General features: G+C 29.5%; 1 protein-coding gene across 1 annotated transcript; it reads right to left on the bottom strand.

The window, feature by feature from the left end:
* Window positions 1–17,625: 17,625 nt before the first annotated feature.
* Window positions 17,626–18,969, bottom strand: LOC129971996 (zinc finger protein 614-like). The gene has a single exon (XM_056085975.1). It carries the CDS (start codon window positions 18,967–18,969, stop codon window positions 17,626–17,628), a length of 1,344 nt encoding a protein of 447 aa, XP_055941950.1.
* Between the last annotated feature and the right edge of the window lie 3,054 nt (window positions 18,970–22,023).

Here is a 22,023-nt window from a genome sequence, read left to right as displayed (position 1 = left end):
AACGAATGTCATATAATAAAAATTAATTTGTAATAAAAATACTTATTAATAATAGAAGTGAATATCTCTGTCTGCCTCTGTGTGTGTGTTTGTGCGTTTCTGTCCTCCATGCAGCAGAACGTTCGAAACAAAAGAAATTGGAATGTAATACAAATATAATTCATGGTGTTGAAATGAGCATCTTGGGTGAATATTTATAAAGCTAAAATATATTATTAATGAATTAAAAATAAAGTACCATTCAAACGTTTACTGCAACAAATTCTTAAAAAATATTATTAACTATTTTGAAATCTTCTTAAAATTCAGAACATCATATTTTGAATGAAGACAATTTCATTGTGACAGGCATTTTTTCTTCTTAATTTTTGACAATTTAAAAAATATATTTTTATGCGTTGGTTTCTTCACTATTTTTCATCGTTACTATGAAATATAAACAGTTTCTGTTATTTCTATTAATACATCATTGCAGTAGTTTTTCTTCCGCTATTAAGAATGAGCATGTTTATGAAATTCAAGGTTGTATTCTGTTTTCTTTAATATTGTCTGTAAATGAATAGTTACTTTCTTATTATATTTCATTCACTTTTGGGGGAATATATTAACAATTTCCTCAGTATTTTTTCCACAAATTTCATGGATTGGAAGCCAATATATTTTCTACAGCATTCCACTATTTTAGGAAGCTAATGAGTTTATATTCTACTGTCATAGATTTGATTTTATGCTATTATAGAAGAGTATAAGCATATAAATAGTAGATCATTTTGCTTTAAAAATACCTGAATTTGTTTCAAACGCTGAACCTAAATAGTGTTTTAAAACACCGGCTGTTTGAGAGGTAATTCCTTAAATAAGTTGATATGAGGTATGATTATATTTTCAAATCCGATAACATGCTCATAAAAAAGAGTAAAACGCTCCCTAAGACTTTAATATTCGAATCAACTTCGCATTTTACATAAGAAATTAGAACTTCAGGATACAGTACAGAGAAAGAAAATGTCAATTATGAAATGAAACTACTCAAAACCAATATTCCCGTAGAAACAACTCACCATCAATGGTGAAAAATAGTTTCATTTTCCACCATTTCCAGCCGTCATCAGGTTAAGTAATTTCGTACTCTACACTACTAATTTCTATATTTTTTAATGTCTCTAATCTTTTAGATATTGACTGTATTTCGCTATAGGAAATACGAACTTTATCTGCAGCGTTCTCTTCCATCCATAAATTCAACATCTTTCCCATCACATCCCAGCACACATTATTCATGTAAGCGAGGGGAAATGTTGATGACCAAACTCAAGTTAGGATTTCTTCTAATAAACTATATGTTTTTCAATTATAAAATTCCTCATTTAACTTACTAATGATGTCTTCATTTTTCCTTTCAAGAGTATCCATTTCTTGATAGTAAACATGATTCCTAACAGATTTCCTATTAGCTTTGCATTTAATACTACCAAAATAACCTCCATGGCATTACACATTTAAAATACAAGATTTACTTCAGCGTCACAAATGATTGCTTCATCATTAAAATTCGGTATTATTCCTCCGATATGCATTCCAGTTTTACTTAAATTTGCAACCTCTTCCACAAATTCTTTCATATAAGAATTCTCACAACTGTTCGTTTCATCGCCATGAAAAGTTCCTATCAAAAGTACATCTTTTACATTTATTGCGCTATCTTATATGGCTCATGAAACACTTTTTCAGATTTTAAAAAGACACAAACCATCGAAACTTACTGCTGTATCTATAATTCCTTAGGCTACTGCTCTGACAGTTACACATTTTTAAGTTCTTTTTCTTGTCCAAAATGAAAGAAACTGCCTGATTCAGAAGATAATTCCCTTGATTCAGGAGATAGATCACTGAAACGAGGCTTCAACATTTTTAATAGTCATGTCCAATTTGGAAGTTTTATTTTGCATTCATTCCTATTTAGGTTTCCATAATTTGAATGAGTTCTATTTTTTCGTTTGCAATATACATATTTTCTACCTATTTAGAGAACTAATTTAAGCAAGATTCATTTCATTTCAAATCGTTATAACTGGAATTCTTATTTTAACATTTACGAGATTTGAGGCATACTTTCTAAGTGTCTCTCTGACAATGAAATCTCATTACTCCATTTTATAACCATATTTTCTCAATTTTTATAGTGGCTTTATATCATTGGACGAATGTTTTTGTTTTTTCTTTTATCACGATTGTAATTTAATAAAAATATTTTCAGACATTATTTGGAAAATTATAGCAATTTCGAATTTCTTGCAACAATGACTAAACAATAATACAATATCTTTTTATAATCCGAGTGGCTTCCCCAAAATTTTCTCGCGTACTCTCTAATAAAGATTTATCCCAAAGAACGCCTTGCTTGGAATTGACGTTCAATGCTTACAAAATTTTAACTTTTGGAGTAAATTTATCATTTTAACTGATCCTGTCATATCACCCATGACATGCGGTTAATAGTGTTCGAAAATAAAAATTGGTTTTCAATCGCGTTTTTCTCAATCGATTAAAAAATTGATACCAAACTGCACTAATAGTCACAAAATCTCAAACAAATTTTTGATATATTTAAGTCACAGCATGTTTTTTTAATTATCACGTTGACATGTTCTTGATAATACAGAACATGTAAAGACCGACAGACGGTGAACACTTTATTGGATTTAGCTCAACATTTGACAGGTGACTACAATAAAGATGATAAATGTGAGTGCCAAAATTTATTTATCTAGCTCTCTTGGTTTTTTAATTACTGTATTATTTTATCATCATATTATTAACTTATCGTGTTGTTTCAATAGACGGACAGACGGAATTCTTCCGGAAAGATTTCCTTCAAAATTTGACAGAAATTTGCACATTTGGCATTAAGACTCTATACCAAATTTAAGTTGTCTAGCTCAAAGTTTTTAGTTAACTTTCTTACAGACAGACAGGCGGACATTTTTTAGAAATATTTTTTGCGAGATAAAAATGGTTTAAAATATGGAAATTCTTCAAAATATGTTCAAACTTTTTTGTCGATTATTACAGTTTCTCTATTTTAAGTATACCAGAAAGTAATGAAAATGAACTTCTCCCTCGGTTTGCATGCGAACATGTAGTCACTCCATAGAGAAGACCGTTGAAACAAAAGCATTCAAGTATATACAAATAACACTAATGCGCTGACCGAAATCCCAGAGACGCTTAAAAATGTTTCAAGTTAAATGCATAAAGTTCAGTAAATTCATTTCCAGAAAAATCATTTGAAGACATGATTATTCGTTAGCGCATATGAGAAAAGATTGGAGATCAAATGCCTTGGCTATCAACACGAATCAAGAGTTTTCGAAAAATGATGAGATTATATTAAAGAAACGGTAGCAGTATTCAAAATGTGTATGTTTCAATTATTTTTAGTATGGCATGAATCGAAACGAAAAGATAATTATATGCACAATCAGACAAAAAAAAAATTTTAATAAAAAAAGCATTGAAAATTTTAAAATCTATATTTTGTAATTTGTTAAAAAGAGTAAATGCCATTACACGTCTAAAACTTTTATCATTGAAATGATCATGCTTCGAATTTTAGTGTGGTGCGAAATTCATTTTTTGCTAAAATGTCACTTGTCTTAATTAAACTGTTAACAAGCATTACGAAATCTTCATTCAAAGCTGTGAATTCCCAACATCGAAAATGTACATTTGCCAAAGCTAGGAATCTTTTTTAACTTGTATGTGTCAACACACATATTTATTATTAAAACAGATTATCCAAATCATTGAAAAATATATATACAAAAAATTTACTGAATTTATTTCTTGCACAGTAAATGACCAAAAAGATTTTCTTAAAATGAAAAAAAAAAAAAATCGAAGGATTGAATTGTGCTGTATAATATAAAAATATTTATTAAACTATTTACAATAATGCATTACATATCTCTTACAGAACATGATTTTAAATATATACATATATATATATATATATATATATATATATATATATATATATATTGTGAAAATCTTTACTAAAATCAAAAAAAAAAAAAAAATTACGTTTAGTCTAAATGTTCCATTTGGACAGAGTTATTGTATTAATTAAACATCAGGTCAAAAAAATACTGCTTACACCAATTCAAAATCCAAACAATGCAGTCGATTATTACAATTATTAGCCGAACCTAAGTATTTTTGTTCAGTTACAATATCATAATAGTACTATTATTTAAATTTGCTGGCATTTAAATTCTTCCCTAAATACTTTGAAAAAATAGAAATGAAATTGCAAATATAATAAATATTTAATTTTGACTTAAAGCCATAACAAATAACAATTTTTTTTATTGGAAGGCATCAAAACATGTTATTTTTATATAAATTGGCTAAGATATTTACAACGATTATAACCTATTAAAAAGATATAAACAATGTTAAGATACTTAGATACAAAGGCATTTGAACAGAAAGATTATTTTCATTGTCAATTACTAATAAAATAATAACATCCTATAGGTTGGATGTCAGGAAATAGGCGTTGCCAAAGTAGTAAAATTAATACAATAATTTTAAAGATAAAATTATTACAGCTTTTAGTTCAAATTGGTTCAGTTCGATAAAGAATGTAAAACAGTTTCACAGAGAACTAAATTAATTATTTCTGTAATTTGCTGATTGATTTCACTTATGCCTTTTCCTGATTGCAACTGCTTCTGGTCATGTAAATCTTACCAAAAACTTTACTTTTGTAAGGCCCACACTTCAATGTGAGTCCTGATATGTTTCGTGCGATTTCTCTTAACGAAAGCTTTTCTGAAGATAGCATACACAAAAGACTTTTCCTTTGTGTGGGATTGATAATAACGGACGAATGTCCCTTTCCGAGCACATTCTTTTCCGCATATATCACACACGAAAGAATTATCGCTAGTGTGGGTCCAAAAATGTTTGCCGAGATTATATTTTTATCGAATTCCTTAAGACATAAATTGCAATAAAACTTCTTACGCAGACGCATTCCAGAAGGTCCATCCACACCATTGTCATCTTCCTTGGTAGAAAGTGGTTCCTTGAAGTTGGTAATCGTTTTCTTATTATTATTGTGATCCTGCGGGTGTGATGTATATTTATCCATTACATTCCCTGACACATGGATCTTGCCATTTATTGGCTTGTTATTTATTGATGGAAGATCAGGATTCACAGTCGAATTCGCAGTTCCAGAAACATTATTAGTATCTGAAAGAGCTTTTCTCACAACACATTCTAAAGAGTATACGAAAATATTTTTATCGTTATTCAAAGACTGTCATTTGTTCTCTCCAAGTGGCATTTTACTTTCTTCTCCAGCCGTTGCGCGCATCAGATCCGATACACCTGATCCTCTTTAATTTTGTATTTCAACGCCACTTGATTCTGTGCCAAATATCACTTTTTCGTATGTTTCGTGTTGTTCGTTTTCAGGTCTGTAAAGAGATTCCACATTTTATAAAGAAGCTATAAACGCTGCATTACCTTTATTTCGGACACTAATTGCCTGAACATCTGGGATGTCACTAAAATATGAAAAATCACAAGGATTTCATATTTGTGCATTGTCGGAGATCTCTGCAGAAGTCCTATATTTGTTTCCCTTTGAATGAAGCGAATATTTTCAAACAACAAATTCATGAGCTCAGATTTTTTAAATTTCGTTTTTTCCAGCTACTAGACTTAACCATCCATAATTAACATTCGAATTTTCCGTTGACTTTTCTTTATTTGATCAGTGTTTTTATCCGATTCTATTTGTCATTGCAGTGAATAAGGGGTAGTCAAAATTCTTATAAAGAAGCATGGGTGTACTCACCGTGTGTCACCATATTGTCACTAAGTTCGCAACGATATTGATAGTGTTATTTTCAAATAAAATAAAATTCTGCCTGTCGAAAATGTAAATAAATTATCATTGAAGAGAAGAAATTAAGATTATTATTTCACCAGCAGTTTTATGTTGTTAGCATTTTAATGAAATTTTAAATTCTTAGCATTTTCTATAGTTAATGTAGATTGAAATCCTGAATAAATTATGAATTGATCGTTTCTTTAGTAACATTCTAGAGCCATTTATCTGGAATTTAAACATGAGTTCGATTATAACTAAAAATACGAGATCTTATAATTAAAATGACGCTTCGATTTATGTAATTTTCTATGATATCCTGTGATTTTCCTAAATCTGCAAACGAATTAAGTTAGTATAAAAAAATATAATTTAAAAAGCCTAGTACTAGAACAGAGGGGAGATCGTTTTAATAAGAATTTTTCGATTGATTCGAATTTAGCGTATTTTCATGATTCATTTGAACAATGAAAAACATATGCGAGATTTAAGAATTTCAAAAAAGAATGTTATAAAACGAGATGACAACAAAAGCATAAGAATTTAAAATAGAAGTATTCGTGTCTATGAAATAAAAAATTACATTTCATCGCATTTTATTAAAAAACCTTTTCAATGAGATATATTTCTGTAATCAGATTGTGTTTGAAGGATTTTTTTGTAATGGGTCTGAGAAGAAATGTAATATCAGTAAAATGAAATCCGAAAATAAATCATGCGATTCTTTCATCTTTAACAGTTTGAGAGTTTCTATTTCAAATATTTCACAAGCATACATTTTGATAATAATTAAATGTCTGTTCTCGTCATTTGACTGTTCTAAATTAAGAGGCCCATTCAAAATAGACCTGTTAAAAGTATATAATATTTTTTTGAAAACTGAGCCCAACCTAGTTATTTATTTTACACACTCACTATGCTGTCAAGTACTGAACACTAATTTCTTTTGAAAGAATATTTTTATTTGGTATAATATGATACTAAATATTCTGAAATAAATGCAATTTTTTGACAAACAAAGATGATGCAACATATTTTCAAGAAAAGGAAAATCCGCATTCATTTCATGAAAATAAAATCATAATGTATGTTGTTTTATCCTCTTCAAAATACCTCATAAAGAGGATGGAAAAAGGGTTTTCCTGAAATAAAATCGCAAATTCTAAATTAAGAAAGCTAAATTTTTTTCTTTAGTTCTGCTGTAGCGGATTCCTAGCGCTAATACTTAATCCATTAAATACTTCAAAATCCACTCAACATTATTAACTAAATTTCTACCAAATATTTTTTTTTATTTCAAATAAATTTAAGAGATAATGTGGCTTTCCGTACGATTAGAAAAATTTAAATAGTCTAAAAATATAAAATAAACGAAATATCAACGTTTAAAAATAAATGCCACTTAAATGCATAAAAAGCTTTTGAATGCTAGGGATGCATAGAAATATAATGAGGTAATCATAGGAATCATGAAATAAATTCTATTATAATAATCCTCGGATGTGTTCGAAAAATAGCAAACAATAGTTATCTAAACCACCATTCATTGCAAGAATAATTATTATAAATTAATGGTAACCTGGTGGTAGATTAAATAATATTTTAATATTGAATTTAGAATCTGATTCTAGCACATGAATTTTTTCATGCATATACACATAGCAACTGCACAGTACGGTGCAGCGAATATGGTCTTAATTTTTTTTTTTTTTTTTGAAGATTTCAATTTGGTAGTAGTACGGAAAATTTATCTGTTAGGTTCAAAAACAATGTTTAAAAATTTGGTAGCAATGTTACATTATCTTGAGGTGACGCAAAGAGCTTGAAATTTGTAAAATAATTGAAAAAATAGAAATGTTTAATAAGAGCGTTTAAAACTGTTTCTTAGATTTAGTTTGGGAATAGTGGTGAAAAGTTAGCTTCTAGGTTCAAAAGGAATTTTTAAAAATTCTGGTTGCAATACAGCAATATTTCGAAGTCCCGCAAAAAGCTTAAACTTTGTTAAAAAAACTGAAAAATTATAAACTTTGATAAAATATTTTTATGAATTTTTCTTTCATATAATGTTACAGAAGATGGTTTTAAAAGCATATATAATCATTACAATTGGAAAAAAAATTATTAATTGCAAAGAATAAAAAAAATATTTTTATGTTAAATTTTGCTTTTTTTACTTCTGTATCCTTAATGATTACACATGTTATAGTTAGCAAAATTTTGGGTCTACTGCATTGCCACATTAAACTGTTTTTAATTAAATTTTGGCTTATTCACACGTGAATCAATTTTTGCTCTTATGCATCCTTCTCTTGCGATCGAAACACAGACATTTTAAGCCGATTCGGCCACCAGACTCAGAGCTCTTTCCACTACTTGCATGTGACAAGGAAGCCGGGAAAAGTCGATAACCGAGTTCCCTATACTATTTGGTTCTGCTTCAGATGTCTTCTGTATAAAGTTTTCAGTTAATATTAAACCGCACAGGCACTTGGTTGTTTTATCGCTTCTTGTCTATTTGATGGATCTGGTTGGTTTGCATCTTTATGTAAAGAATACTGTTGTTCTTCAGCGTTGTCATTGTCACCAGTAGTCGTTTCTGATGCACTATTATTTTTTGCCCGTCCTTGATTACGCTTAACTATTCTCCGTAGTGCTATACTCTTTCTTGCTGCTTTCTTCTACAAAGTGCTTATGGTATCAATATTACCTATATCAGTATCAATATTACCTATAACCATTTTCCTGTTACAGCTTTGATCAGTTAGAACCTCTTATTCCTTTGGCACTTTTTTTTCATTTATACAAGTCAGCAATATCAAATAAACCTCTAGCTTCTTCTCTAAATTCTGTGAAGTTGGAATGAAACTTATCTGAACATTTTCTGTTTTGGACTTTATAAATTCCTAAATTAAGTATGGCAAGTTTTTATCATTTGTGAAATTCTTTTGCTAGAAGCAACGGGAATAGAAGCTCTTGACCCTATTTGTTCTATTATGGGGACTAAAGTGTCACCTATTTCGCTTACACAAGGATCCTTCTCTGATAAATTTTGCATTTATGTCCAATATAATAGCAGCTCTAGATTCGTCAGTAATGTGTTCAGCTTCAAGCAAATCACTAAGTTTCCCAGAAATTGAACACTCCAATATTTGTCTTGTCTCATTAATTTAGACTGAGCCATTTTTACTCACATCAAAGCCCATAAATACAAACTAACAAATCAGTTACACAATATATGGAGCGGTTACGGAAACCCAATTGAACTCACAAAGCTACTGCTTTGAAACCAGGTCTGTCCTTGTCACCGGATGCAGGCAAATCTCTCCCTTACCTCCATAACAACCTCTCCGGGGACGGGTCATTGCCATGCCAGTGCAATAGTAAAATAGTTTTTATTCTTTTATTTATGTGACAATGCCTAACATAAACTTTCTATTTCATTTTCTAGGTATGCAATAATACTTAAAAAATTGCAAAAAGTGGGTTTTTATGAAATTTTAACATCCTTATGGCACCTCAAGATATATTCTAATATTTTTTTTTATAATTTTTATTTACCTTATCTATATCAAAGGTTGCTTTTCCGCTCTGTTACAAATTAAAAATCAAAAATTGGTTTCTTCGTTCCACCCTAATGTACAGTTCTCTAAAACAGAAAGCTATGTAGATATCATAATTTGGAAAAGTCAGAAATTTTATTCACTAGTTGTATGAGGAGTAAATGTCATTCAAAAATCTAACATCAGATTTCTCATCAAAAAATAAGAAAAAGAACTGGCACATTTATAAAACTTTTTAATCTTGTTTACATTAAATTCATCTTGTGACAAATTTAAACAGCTTTTTTTACTTTTCTGATCAATTTAGAATATTTATTGTTTTTGCTTCTTATTCCTTTCATTTCAAATTAAAGCTTTCTTTTGTAAGAAATTTGTTCATTGATTTTTTTCATAATTAATCAATGCATCTGCAATTTATTTCAAATCTCAGAATAATTTCTTTCAACATCTTGCACGGCAAGCTTCCAGAAATCATTGTCAGTTTTGAGAAAGAAAAGATTCTTTTTTAATCTCCTCATTTATTTATTTACCATTTTTTTGTCGACAATTTTCTTCTTTTAATTATCCCAGCAGAGTGGATACCTCATCTAAGGACTCAAGACGGGTTTTTTTTAATCTCATGATTTTTTTTACTTATATATTAGAGGCTTCATTTCGATATTTTGATGTTTTCCGGGTCATGTGTATAATTCCAGCAATGATAAGGGAGAACACAGTGGACTGTAATTAATAACATTGGTGAGAAGGTTGCAACTGGAGTGGAGGCGTTCGATTACACACGAACACACACACATAGTTATATATGTGTTTATATATAATCAATCAATTTATAAAATTTATTCCCAGTCTAAAAACACATGTTCGATATATTGCTAATTACAGTACACAACTATTACACGTGCTTAATGAAGCAAGTATTATTAAACATACATGCTAATTAATTCTGAAGGCTAAATTAGGATTTGATAAAAGTATCGCTACTGATATTTTTGATTTATATTATTATTAATTGTGAAATTTCTGACCAAAATTAAAATAAAGTGCAATCTATCAACCTACTTCAGTACTATTAAGGAATACTTCTTACTGCAAGAGATCAACAGCTCAAAATTACAGAAATATGTCACATCCGTTTTGCTATTTTAAGGAAATGTCAACCAGCATTTTCACTCTTTAGATGATTGTACAAGTCTGTCAATAATTATTTCTGCATCCAAATCATTTAATAATTCCCGTTCAGTTAAACTCAATGCAGAGGATTGCAAGTTCTCTTCAGACGATTGTATCGTAATCTGATGATGTTTAACTTTAATTTTTTTAATAAGAATTACTAGAAAAAGAAACCAATAATTTATATCAATCATATCATAAATTCCTGAGTCTATTTTATAAGTGTTAAACATTTTTTAGCTCTTTTTTCTAGTCCAAATTAAAAGAAACTGCCTGATTTCAGTAATGCCTTTGAATCAGAATTTCGATCAATGAACAATAATAAATCTTAAATAATTTTAATATGCTTCAAAATTCATTTAACGGTATTATAGTCTATATTATAATAATATTATAATCTACTATCCAATCAGCAACTTTTATTTTAGTTTCATTCCCATTTATATTTCCATCTGTTTGCATAGTTTGAATAAGTTCTATTTTTTCGTTTGAAATGCAATTATTCTCTACCTATTTTGAAAACTACTTTAAGCGAGATTCCTTTCATTTCAAATCATTAGATTTGGAATTACACTCATTGTTTATTTCGAATTATCATTTAAAAAGTTTAATGGCACAATTTCTAAATGTTTCTCTGATAACCGAGTCTCATTATTCCCTTTGTGAATCGTGTTTCCTGAATTTTTGCAATGATCTTTTATCATTAGATGAAGATTTTTAGAAATATTAGTTATGTTTTGCGCCATGTTTGTAACCTGATAAAATTAAGATTTTAGATATTATTTAGGATAATTTTAAAGGAATTTCATGTAATAACAATTAATTTGTAACGACAATACTTATTATTAATAGAAGTGAATTTCTCTCACTATGTCTATGTGTATGCATATTCGTTTATTCGCCATCCATACAGCAGACAGTTGGAAACAAAAACATTTAAATGTGATACAAATATAATTCAGACAGTTGAAATGAGCATCTTAGGTGGATATTTTTAAAGCTGAAATATAATGTTAATTCATTAAAAATAAAGTAATATCCAGACGTTTTCAGCAGCAAATTCTTAAAAAGTATTTAAACTTCTTAATTATTTTGAAATCTTAAAATTCAGCATAATATATTTTGAATGACAACAATTTGGTTGTGTTAGACATTTATTTCTTTTTAATTATTGACAATTTTTAAAAAAAAATATTTTATGCGGTTGTTGCATCTCTACTTTTCATCATTAATGTGAAATATTGTAGCGGAAATTGTTCCTTCCAACCAAGCACCGATGGCCCCGTTCTGGGACATTTTCTGCCGAACGCGGAAACGAGGATTCACTCGGACGCTAGTGGGTATGGAATCGGCGCAGTGCTGGTGCAGATCCAGGATGGCACAGAAAGACTCATAGCATATGCATCTAGGCCACTTACTGCAGCTGAAAGAAATTATTCTACAACCGAAAAGGAATGCCTTGCCATGATCTGGGCTATCAGTAAATTCAGGCCGTATCTGTATGGAAAACCTTTTACAGTAGTTACGGATCACCACTCTTTGTGTTGGTTGGCCAAAGTTAAGGATATTCAGGAAGACAGGCTCGGTAGGCTCTTAGGTTACAAGAATACGACATCAATATTACGTATCTGGAAATTGATTAGAATTTACTTGAGTGTATTTTGATCTTTTATTTCTACAAACAAAAATCCTGCCTGATTTAAAAATAATTGTGCATGAAAGAAGATATTATAAAAGACGGTGAAAAAATATGATTATAAAAGAGAAGGACACACGTATATAAAATAATGCTTCACCTCTCACCACATTTCATTCAAAATAATTTTCTAAGATTTTTTTTCTCTACAATAAAAAATATGAAATATTTGAAATTCAATGAGATTCTGTAAAAATAATTTCATTAATATTTTTATAAGAAAATCTGTTTTGGAGTTATTTATTTCTGCTACCCATAACCTTTAAAGGAAACGATTTCTGTTCTTTTCTTCTTTTGGTAGATAAAAAAATAAGATTATGATTATTTACTTCTGAATTTTATTTCAATAATCAGATGTGGAATGAACGGTTGTTTTGGAATATAACTATGAATAAATATCAATAAATAAAATGAATAAATAATGAATGACTATGAATAAATAAAATATCAGTGATACAAAATGCGGAAACATGTTTTTTTCCTGGGCCCTTTCATATTTAACCGAATGGTTTTTTCACATTTGTTATCTTTCAAGTGATATTTAAATGTTTATTGAAGTGCAGATGTCGTTATTCGAGCATTACAATAAATGAAGTGGTCCATTCAAATTTGAACTAATGTTCGTTTCAAGTTGGTTTAAGTAGTTGTTTTCTCGTATGATGCCAGATATAATTACTGCTGTTTGTGAAAGTATCTTCATAAACTGGCCGTTTACAAGGCCTTTCTTCTGTGTGGGTCCTGACATGTTCCATAAGATTGTAATGTTGACAATAATTCTTGTTACACACATCAAACAGAAAAGGCTTATACCCCTCTCATGACCGATGATGATGGACCAGATTTTCTTTCGGAGGAAATTCTTTTCGTCGTATATAGCACAAGAAAGAGCTACATGCGAATGTCTATTCTGTGAGGCTTGAAGAGACTTATTTTTGAGAAAATTTCTCTTTACTGCACATTCGCTACACACAACTGGCTTTTCGCCAGTTTTTATTCTAATATGATTGTCAAAACTGATTTTTCCATTGAATTGTTTACCACAATAATAACATGTTAACTCTGCTTTTATACGACGTATTTTGGAAAGTTCTACACCATTTACATTATGTAAGGTAACTAGAAGTAAGGTAAGTAGAATTAACTACATTGGCAATCTTATCCTCATCTTTACTTTGAACCCTTGAGTTTACACTAGATAAAACTACTAGCACTCCTGATATTTGCATCAATCCGCCCCCCGAGGGGTACCTCGGAATTGAGGATGAGAAACCTGGTGGTAGGTTCTCGTTACCTTTGTGGGTGAATGAAAAGGTATGGGTCTGCACCTCCCATCGATGACGGGACATACTTCCTTAGGGAAGTGCTTTATCGTGGCCAGTAATGGCCTTTAAAACTCAACCACAATTCCAATTGCTATAGTGGCAGTCCGGTTATTCAGTTTTTTTATCCGTGCGCCTTCGAACGCGTCGAGGAATCAGTGTTACGTTATGATCATCATTACATCAGATCGTCTGCTAGTCCTCCTGACACTTTGATCATTTTCCTTAACTGGTTCCTTATTGTCTGGTGAGAAGAAAGAATTAAAATCGCAATTAAGGCAATTAAAATCGGAATTTAAGAAATATTTTTATTTAAAAATATTCGTTGCGTTGTACACTCTAAGGAACTCATAAAAAGCATTTTATATATATTAAAAGACTGCCGTTTGGTCTCTTTAAGCAACATTGCACAATCATCCATGCATTTTCTTTAGATCGATCTTCATTCGTTCAAAAATATAAAATAGAATCCAAATTGGAATTATCAGTATTCATTAATTTTGAATTAGTACTGATTCTTATCAGAGAGGTGAACATAAGTTATTTTTTTGTGAAAATTGCAAGGGTGAATCTTGCCGGTGATCAATATTCCATCGCATGACCGACATAGAAATCAGGTTGTTAATTTTTCGTATAATCAAAAATATTCAGTAAATATTAATAAAAAGAAATCAAGGTTTCAATTGATTCCAGCAGTATAAGAACATAGTCGCAATATTTTTATTAATTATAAAAATTTAAATTTTTTATAAATTTAAATTATATTTAATGAAGGAAAATTACATTAAAAACGTGCTAGAGAATCTACCTTAATTTTAAGATTGTTATCAGATTCTAATATAATATCCAACATCTAAGGTTTAAAACAAGCCTTAGATTTGTGTAATTTTTTGCAAAGCTTTTTAAATTTTCCTTAATTTGCAAAAGAAGTACAAAAAGTAATTGTTAAAAAAATTATATTAAATAAACAGATTTTGTTTAGAAAACACTGGATACGAATCCAGTACGAATATATCCTTGATCGAAATTTCTTCGTTTGGCATCTGTCTTGTTAATCCACTTCAATAATTAATTGAAAAAGTCTTAATAGAATACTTTTTCTTTTTCTATTTCTTTATAAAACAAGATGTAAAAAATAGAAGCTTATCTCTGAAATATCGAAAAAAAAAACCGTAAAATATTTTTGCCTGTTTACAAACATATATTCTGCGCTTTATAAACAATCGTAAGTTCAACTGAAAAAATATGAAATAGTTCAATTTAATGCTAATCAATTTTTATATCAGATTTTATTTAAAGATCACCTTATAATTGGCACGGAATATCACTTCACTCCATTCTAGGACTTTGATTCGAAGGAATGTTGGAAAAAATATCTAATCAAGTCAATGAGATAAATTTTAAGGTCAAATGATTCAGCCAGTAAATCGAAGAACCTATAAAAATTCAAATATATTTCTTTATGAAAAACTCACGCACACATTTCATGCATAACCTCATGCATCATATATATGAACTTAACACCAAGGTTTAATGCAATTTAGTTGAATTAACAATGACACAGAAAAGAAAACCTCTGAAAAGACAATTTCATATTTACTTGGACTCTGTTCAAAAATTAAATAATAAAATAATTTTATAATTTTATCAAATTACAATGTATTATTAATTACAGCCAAAATCATAATCTAAAAAGTAAATACACATCTTTTATGTACCGGCCAAAAAATTTCTAACAAATAATTGTTGCTTTTAACATTCATCAGTTTTTTTAATAACCAGATTGCTCACAAATGCATTATTCTGTAATAGTAGGAATCCAGTATCTGTAGCTTCAACCCTGAAAAATTTGTTTCCTTGGATTGAATTTATCACTAACACGTTGCTATATCACTAATGAGCTGGTTGAAATCCAAGCGATGCTTAAAGGAGTTTCAAGTTAAATTCATAAAACCCAGTTAATGCATTTCCAGGAAAATGATTCGAAGAAATGATAATTCATTAATGTTTAGGAGAAAAGAATGACGATAAAATGCCTCGGCACATCAGCACAGTACAATATTCTTCGAAACAAGGTTAGATTATATTATAAGAAAATGTATCAATATAAAAATTCTGTATATTAAAATAGTTTTCAATCCCGATAATAGTTTAAAGATGCTATATAACTAATACGCTGGTCGAATCAAAGCGATGCTTAAAAGACTCTCAAGTTGAACACATGAAGACCAATGAATTAATTCCCAGGAAAATGATTCGAATATATAGAATTAGTTAGCTTTGAGGGGAAATGACTAAAGATCAAATACCCCGGCACATCAACACAAAACAATTGTCTTTGAAACTAGATGAAATTATATTAAGAGATAGGGCAGCAGTATTAAAAATGGGTACAATTAAATAATTTTAGGTGCCGCATGATTCGAAACAAAACTTTAAATATAATTACAAAAAAAAAAATCTTCAAAAATTTTTATAAAAGACTACCTTACATTAAAAAAAAACACAACACGCAAAATACGCCGAATCATAATAATTTGAACATTAGCAATAGAAAAATACAAGATAAAAAGTTAATAAAAATGAAAATAATCAGATTTTCACTTTAACAATGAAACATATTAATGCAAAATAAGTTTAAACATGTTTGTTCAATATATTAAAAATAGAAAATACAATGACGCGTTTAAAACTTATCATTGAAATGATCATGCTTCGAATTGTGGTATGTTGTAAAAACAATTTTTTGCATTGGAAATTTATTGCGTAAATGACGTGTGTTTTAAAATTAATTAAATTGCTACCAAACATTTCAAAAACACCGGTTGGTCCTCCAAATTCCTCGTATTGAAAATGTACATTAGGCAAATTTTGCAATTCCTGCATGTGTTAACTCACATGTTTATCTTAAATACCAAAAAGGATTACACAAATAATTGGGAAAAACTGCTATTGAATTTATTTATTTCATAGAAAATGACTATAAAGAATTTCTTAGAAAGGAAAAACAATATATCACAGAGATTTTGATATCTTAGGTCTAATATAAAAATATGTATTAACTTTTTACAAAAATGCATTAAATATCTCTTGTAGAGAACGATTTGCAAGATATGAAGTACGGTACTCCTTGCGAAATTCTTCATTAATATTAAAAATAGATTTTTGTTTTATCTATATTTTCCAATTGCAGCAAATATTATTCATTAAAGAAACATCAAATTAAAAAAAGTGTTACATTAATTTATCAATTATTACAATTATTTACCGCACACAAGTAATTTTTTCACTTAAAATATCGTATTACGTACCATTATTTAAAACCAGTACTAAGTTAGCATTAAAATGTTTTCCGAAATACTCTGAAAAACTATAAATGAAACGGTAGATACCATTAAATTTGGAAATATTGAATATTGAGCGAAAATCAAAACCAAAATAATTTTATTTGAAGAGAGGATAAAATGAATTTTTAATATAAATGTGTTAAAATTTTTATTAGGATTTGAAAAATATAAGCAATATTCATACACACAGATATAAATGCATTTGAACTGAAAATATATTTTCCTTGTCAATGATTAATATAATACAAGTAGCTTATGAGTTCTGTATCAGTAAATATACTTCGTCAAAGGAATAAAATTCATACAGTAAATTTAAAAATAAAATTATAACAACTTTCACTTAAAATTCCTTAATTCGATAAAATTTCGATAAAGAATGTAAAAAAAAAATTCACGGAAGTGTAAAATAATTATTTCTGTAATTTGCTGATTACTTTCACTCGTGCTGTCTTCTGTGATGCTTTTTACAATCGCTGCTGTGTGCGAATGTCATTTCACAATCTGGACATTAATAAGGTTTTTCTCCCCCGTGTGTCCTCACATATTAAAATTGTTTCAATTCGGCTAAGAATGTAAAATAGTTCCATACAAGATTAAAAGAATTATTTCGGTAGTTTACAAGTTGATTTCACTTATGCGCGCTCCTCTGATGGATATTACAATGGCTGCTGGTCGTGAAAGCGTTTCCACAAAATGGACATTTGTAAGGCTTTTCTCCAGTGTGGGTACGAGCATGTGTTTTAAGATTACACTTTACAGCGAAAGCTTTATTACAAACATCACATACAAAAGGCTTTTCGCCAGTGTGAGTCCTAACATGATTCTTAAGATTAAACTTTCGAGCAAAAGCTTTATTGCACACGAAAGGTCTCTCACCGGTATGGGTTCGATGATGTCTGTCGCGATCTTTTTTCTGAGTAAATTCTTTTCCGCATATATCACATACATAAGGTGTTTTGCCCGTGTGGGTTATGTAATGTAGGCCGATACCTGATTTTTGAGAGAACTGCTTCTTGCATATATCGCGCTTATAGCTAGTGTGCGTTCGATAATTCGTTTCAGGAGCATCTTTCTTACAAAAGTTCTTAGGAAATTTCTTCTTACCAGAACAGAATCCGGAAGGGCCAGCCACAGCATTGTCATCCTCCTTGGTAGAGATAGATTCCTTCAAGTCGGTACTCCTTTTCTTCTTATTATTGTGACCTTGAGAATGAATTTCAGGTGCAATATTTTTATGATTTACCCTCTCTGACCCATTCCTCAAAATCAAATTTTCATTTCCAGAAATACTTTTAGTTTCTGAATGACCTGTTTTGACGACACATTCTAGAGAATCAATAAAAAATTTTTTATCGTAATTCAATGTTTGCCATTTGCTATTTTCAAGAAACGTTTTATATTCTTCATCAGTTGTTGCATAGAGCAGGTCTGATACACCTGATGCACTTTGATTTTGTATCTGAAAACCACTTGACCCGGCTGAAACTGTCGTTTTTTCATAAGCTTCACGATGGGCGATTTCAGGTCTATGAGCAGATTCAATGTTTTCTGAAGAAGCTGTAAAAGATGTGTTTTCTTTTCCTTGCACTTCCGTCGCCTGAGCATCTGAAATGGAATTAAAATAAGAAATATCACAAGGATAACTTAGTTGTGCATTGTCGGAGCACTCTGCAGAATTCCTGTACTTATTTACTTTTCGAGGAAGCAGTTTAAATTCTTCATAATGTTGATACAGCGATAAATTGATGAACTCAGATTCTTTATTTTCGTTTTGTCGGAAAGATTGACTTAAATACAAAGAATTCTCATTCGAATTTTCCGTACATTTGTCTTTGGCTTCTTCATTATCTTCATCTGAATTTCCTGTCGTTGGCAGTGAATACACGTTGTCATCATTCTTATAAAATACGCAAGGATGATGCTCACCGTAAGTCAGTACTCTGCGGCAAATTTGGCAAAAGTATCGAGCCATTAATTTCCAACAAAAATAAAATTCCGACTTATCAAATTTTTAAAAATAATTCTTAAATAGGTGAAAAACGTAGATTTTCTTTTCTTCTGCAGTTTATTGCTGTAAGCGTTGTTGATGAGATTTCCATATGGTACTTATGGTTATAGTTACAGTATATTCCACGATGAAAAAATTATAAATGTTTCATTTATTAAATAACGTGCTAGAGCCCTTTGCCCTAAATTCAAATATCCAGTGTCTAATATTTAGAATCCACTTTCTTTTCATGTGTTTATTTGTGATATCCTTATCTTAATCCGGATAGCAACTGAACTAAAACAAAAATAAAGATTATGATCTAGAATGCCTAGACAGCATAGAAACCTGGATAAAGGATGATTGTTTTTAACTTGAATTCCACGATTGATTCGAAGTTATTACTTTGAGTGCATCTTCATCTTTCATTTCAACAATAAAAACTACTGTCAGGCAAAATATATCTGTCTAAGAAAGAAGGTATTATAAAAAAAAAAAAAAAGGCATGAATCTGATTTTAAAATAGAAATATACTGTCCATAAAATGAAAATTTACCTGAAACCAACTTTTACCACAAACGTTTCTATGATTTTTTCCCTCTTAATGTACTCGCAAATAGGAAAGCATTTAAAATTACACGAAATTCTGTTAATTGATATTTTAATAACATTTGGTATGAGATGGTATTAATAGCAAAAATGTGTGCAAATGTGATGTAATATATTTTTATAACTTCGAACTTTTTTTTATTTCTTTAATCTTATCATTTTTGATCGATTAATCTTTTCTATTTCAAAGCGTTCACAAGTATACTTTTAATGCTCATTAAGGGTCTACTCAAGTGCTTGCCTCTTTATTAGACCGTAATCTTAAATTAGGATATCCTTTCAAAATAGACCTAGCTTTTGTTTAAAGTCCGATATTATTGCATGAAAGTTTAAACATCAAGCCTATTCAGATTTTGTCCTTTGTTAAGCATTTCAATTTTAAATTTCTTAAATTAAATGAATTCGGTATTTAAAAGAGCGCATGAATGCATGATGGCGGGAAATTTTGATTTTCTACAATCGTATCTACAAGTGGATCAATATTAAGCATGTAAAATATTATATAGCATAAAAGAGAAATAACAATGTAAAGTATTTAACGATAGGACGCGCTGTTAGATGAAATTATTGCGATAATTGGTTCATTTTCTAATGTGAAACAAAATTTAATTTACAGCATGAAAATGATGAGATGGTATTAGTAGCAAAAATGTGTGCATGTGTGATGTATTATTTTTTTTAAAATCTGAATCCTCCCGTTGGTTAAGATTTTAAAATATAATTATACATGTATATTAAATAAAAGCTTACATTTTATTAAAATTATTTTCCATGAATGTAATCACTCAACTGCACTAATAGCTATGAAATGGTTTGAAATTCAATGAGATTCTGTTAAAAAAACTATTTATCGAAATATTTTAAAGATTAAAATTTTTTGTTTATTTCGTCACCCCATAAACCAAAAGAAGCGATTCGGTTTCCTATTTATTTTCTGCTGATAAAAAAATTTTCAATGCATTTTTATGATTATTTACTTCTAAGTTATATTTCAGTAATCAGATTGTGTCTGAAGAATTATTTTCGAATGGGACTGAGAAGCAATCAGTAAAATAAAATCCGGAAACAAATCTAGCAATTCTTTCATCTTTAACAGTTTGAGAGTTTCTATTTCAAATATTTCACCAGCACAAATATTGTTGCTGATTAACAGTTCACGTCTTTTGACCATTGTCCGAAATTAAAAGGTCCAGAAGATTAATTAGAAGTACAGAAGATAAATTTTTGCTGAAAGAATATTTAATTTCTTATAAATAAGGTAGTGAATATTCTTATATAATTGCCATTTTTTTCTGAAAAACAAAGATCATGCAACATATTTTCAAGAAAAGGATATCTGGTATTCATTGCATGAAAAAAAAATCACAATGTTAATTGCATTTTAACTCTAGCTCCAAGGTTTCAAAATAAACGCACCTTATATGGATTAACACCTTTTGAATTTCACAAATGCTAGGAAATATAATGAGACAAATTCAGTGATCAAGTCACAAACTCAATAACAAGTAATAATCTTCTGTTGTGTTCAAATACTCTTCAAAAACCGCACAGTGTGTTTCAGTTGAAGACGCCATTCATTGAAAGCATAATGAATATAAACGAATGAAAGCCTCCTGGAACTTTAAACGAGAATTTAATGTTGAATATAAAATCAGATTCTATATCAGGAAATGTTTATACGTACACGAAACTACAGCATAGTTTCTAATAATGAAAAATCCTGGTATGGAATCTTTGGAAATTTTATTCACTACTTGTAGGAGGAGAAAGAGTCATTCAAATATCTAACATTACGTTCCCATCAAAACAAGAAGAAAAAATGCACATTATAAAAATGTGTGAATCATGTTTGTAGCAAATTATCTCGTATGGGGCAAAATGAAGCAGGTTTTATTCCTTTTGTGATCAATATTGAATACTGATTGTTTTTATGTTTTTCTTCCATTCAGTTTGAAATTGAATGCTTCCTTTTTGTAAGAAATTTGATATTTTTCTTTTTCTTTTTTCGCAATTTGTTTTCAATCATGGAATAATGCATTTTTTTAAATCCATGCACCAATAGGTCCTCCCCCAATCCCAAATCACCATCCGCTTTCAGAAAAGAAAAGAAATGATCTTTCATACTCCTCATGTATTTATTTACAATTTTTGTCGATAATTTTCTTTTACCATTTCCACCAGGGTGCATAGCTCATTTAACCCTTTGCACTCGTAAAAGTAATTCGATGCATAATTGTTCATCTGAAACATTTCACAATTAGTATTAATACAAAGACATGTTTATTTCTCCGAAAAATAAGTGTATATAATTGTTTTTAGTCGAATTTTCCCGTTTACTTAATTTGCATCTTCTTATTATTCTGCAGGTATTTTTAATAAGCAAAATTAAAAAAATAAATAAAACGTCAAAATGATGAGCCGTTTTGAATG

This window comes from Argiope bruennichi, chromosome 6 (genome assembly GCF_947563725.1).
Source record: "Argiope bruennichi chromosome 6, qqArgBrue1.1, whole genome shotgun sequence".
In the NCBI taxonomy this organism is placed as follows: domain Eukaryota; kingdom Metazoa; phylum Arthropoda; class Arachnida; order Araneae; family Araneidae; genus Argiope; species Argiope bruennichi.
The sequence above is the reverse complement of the archived record's forward strand: the minus strand, read 5'-3'. Positions and strand labels throughout refer to the sequence as shown.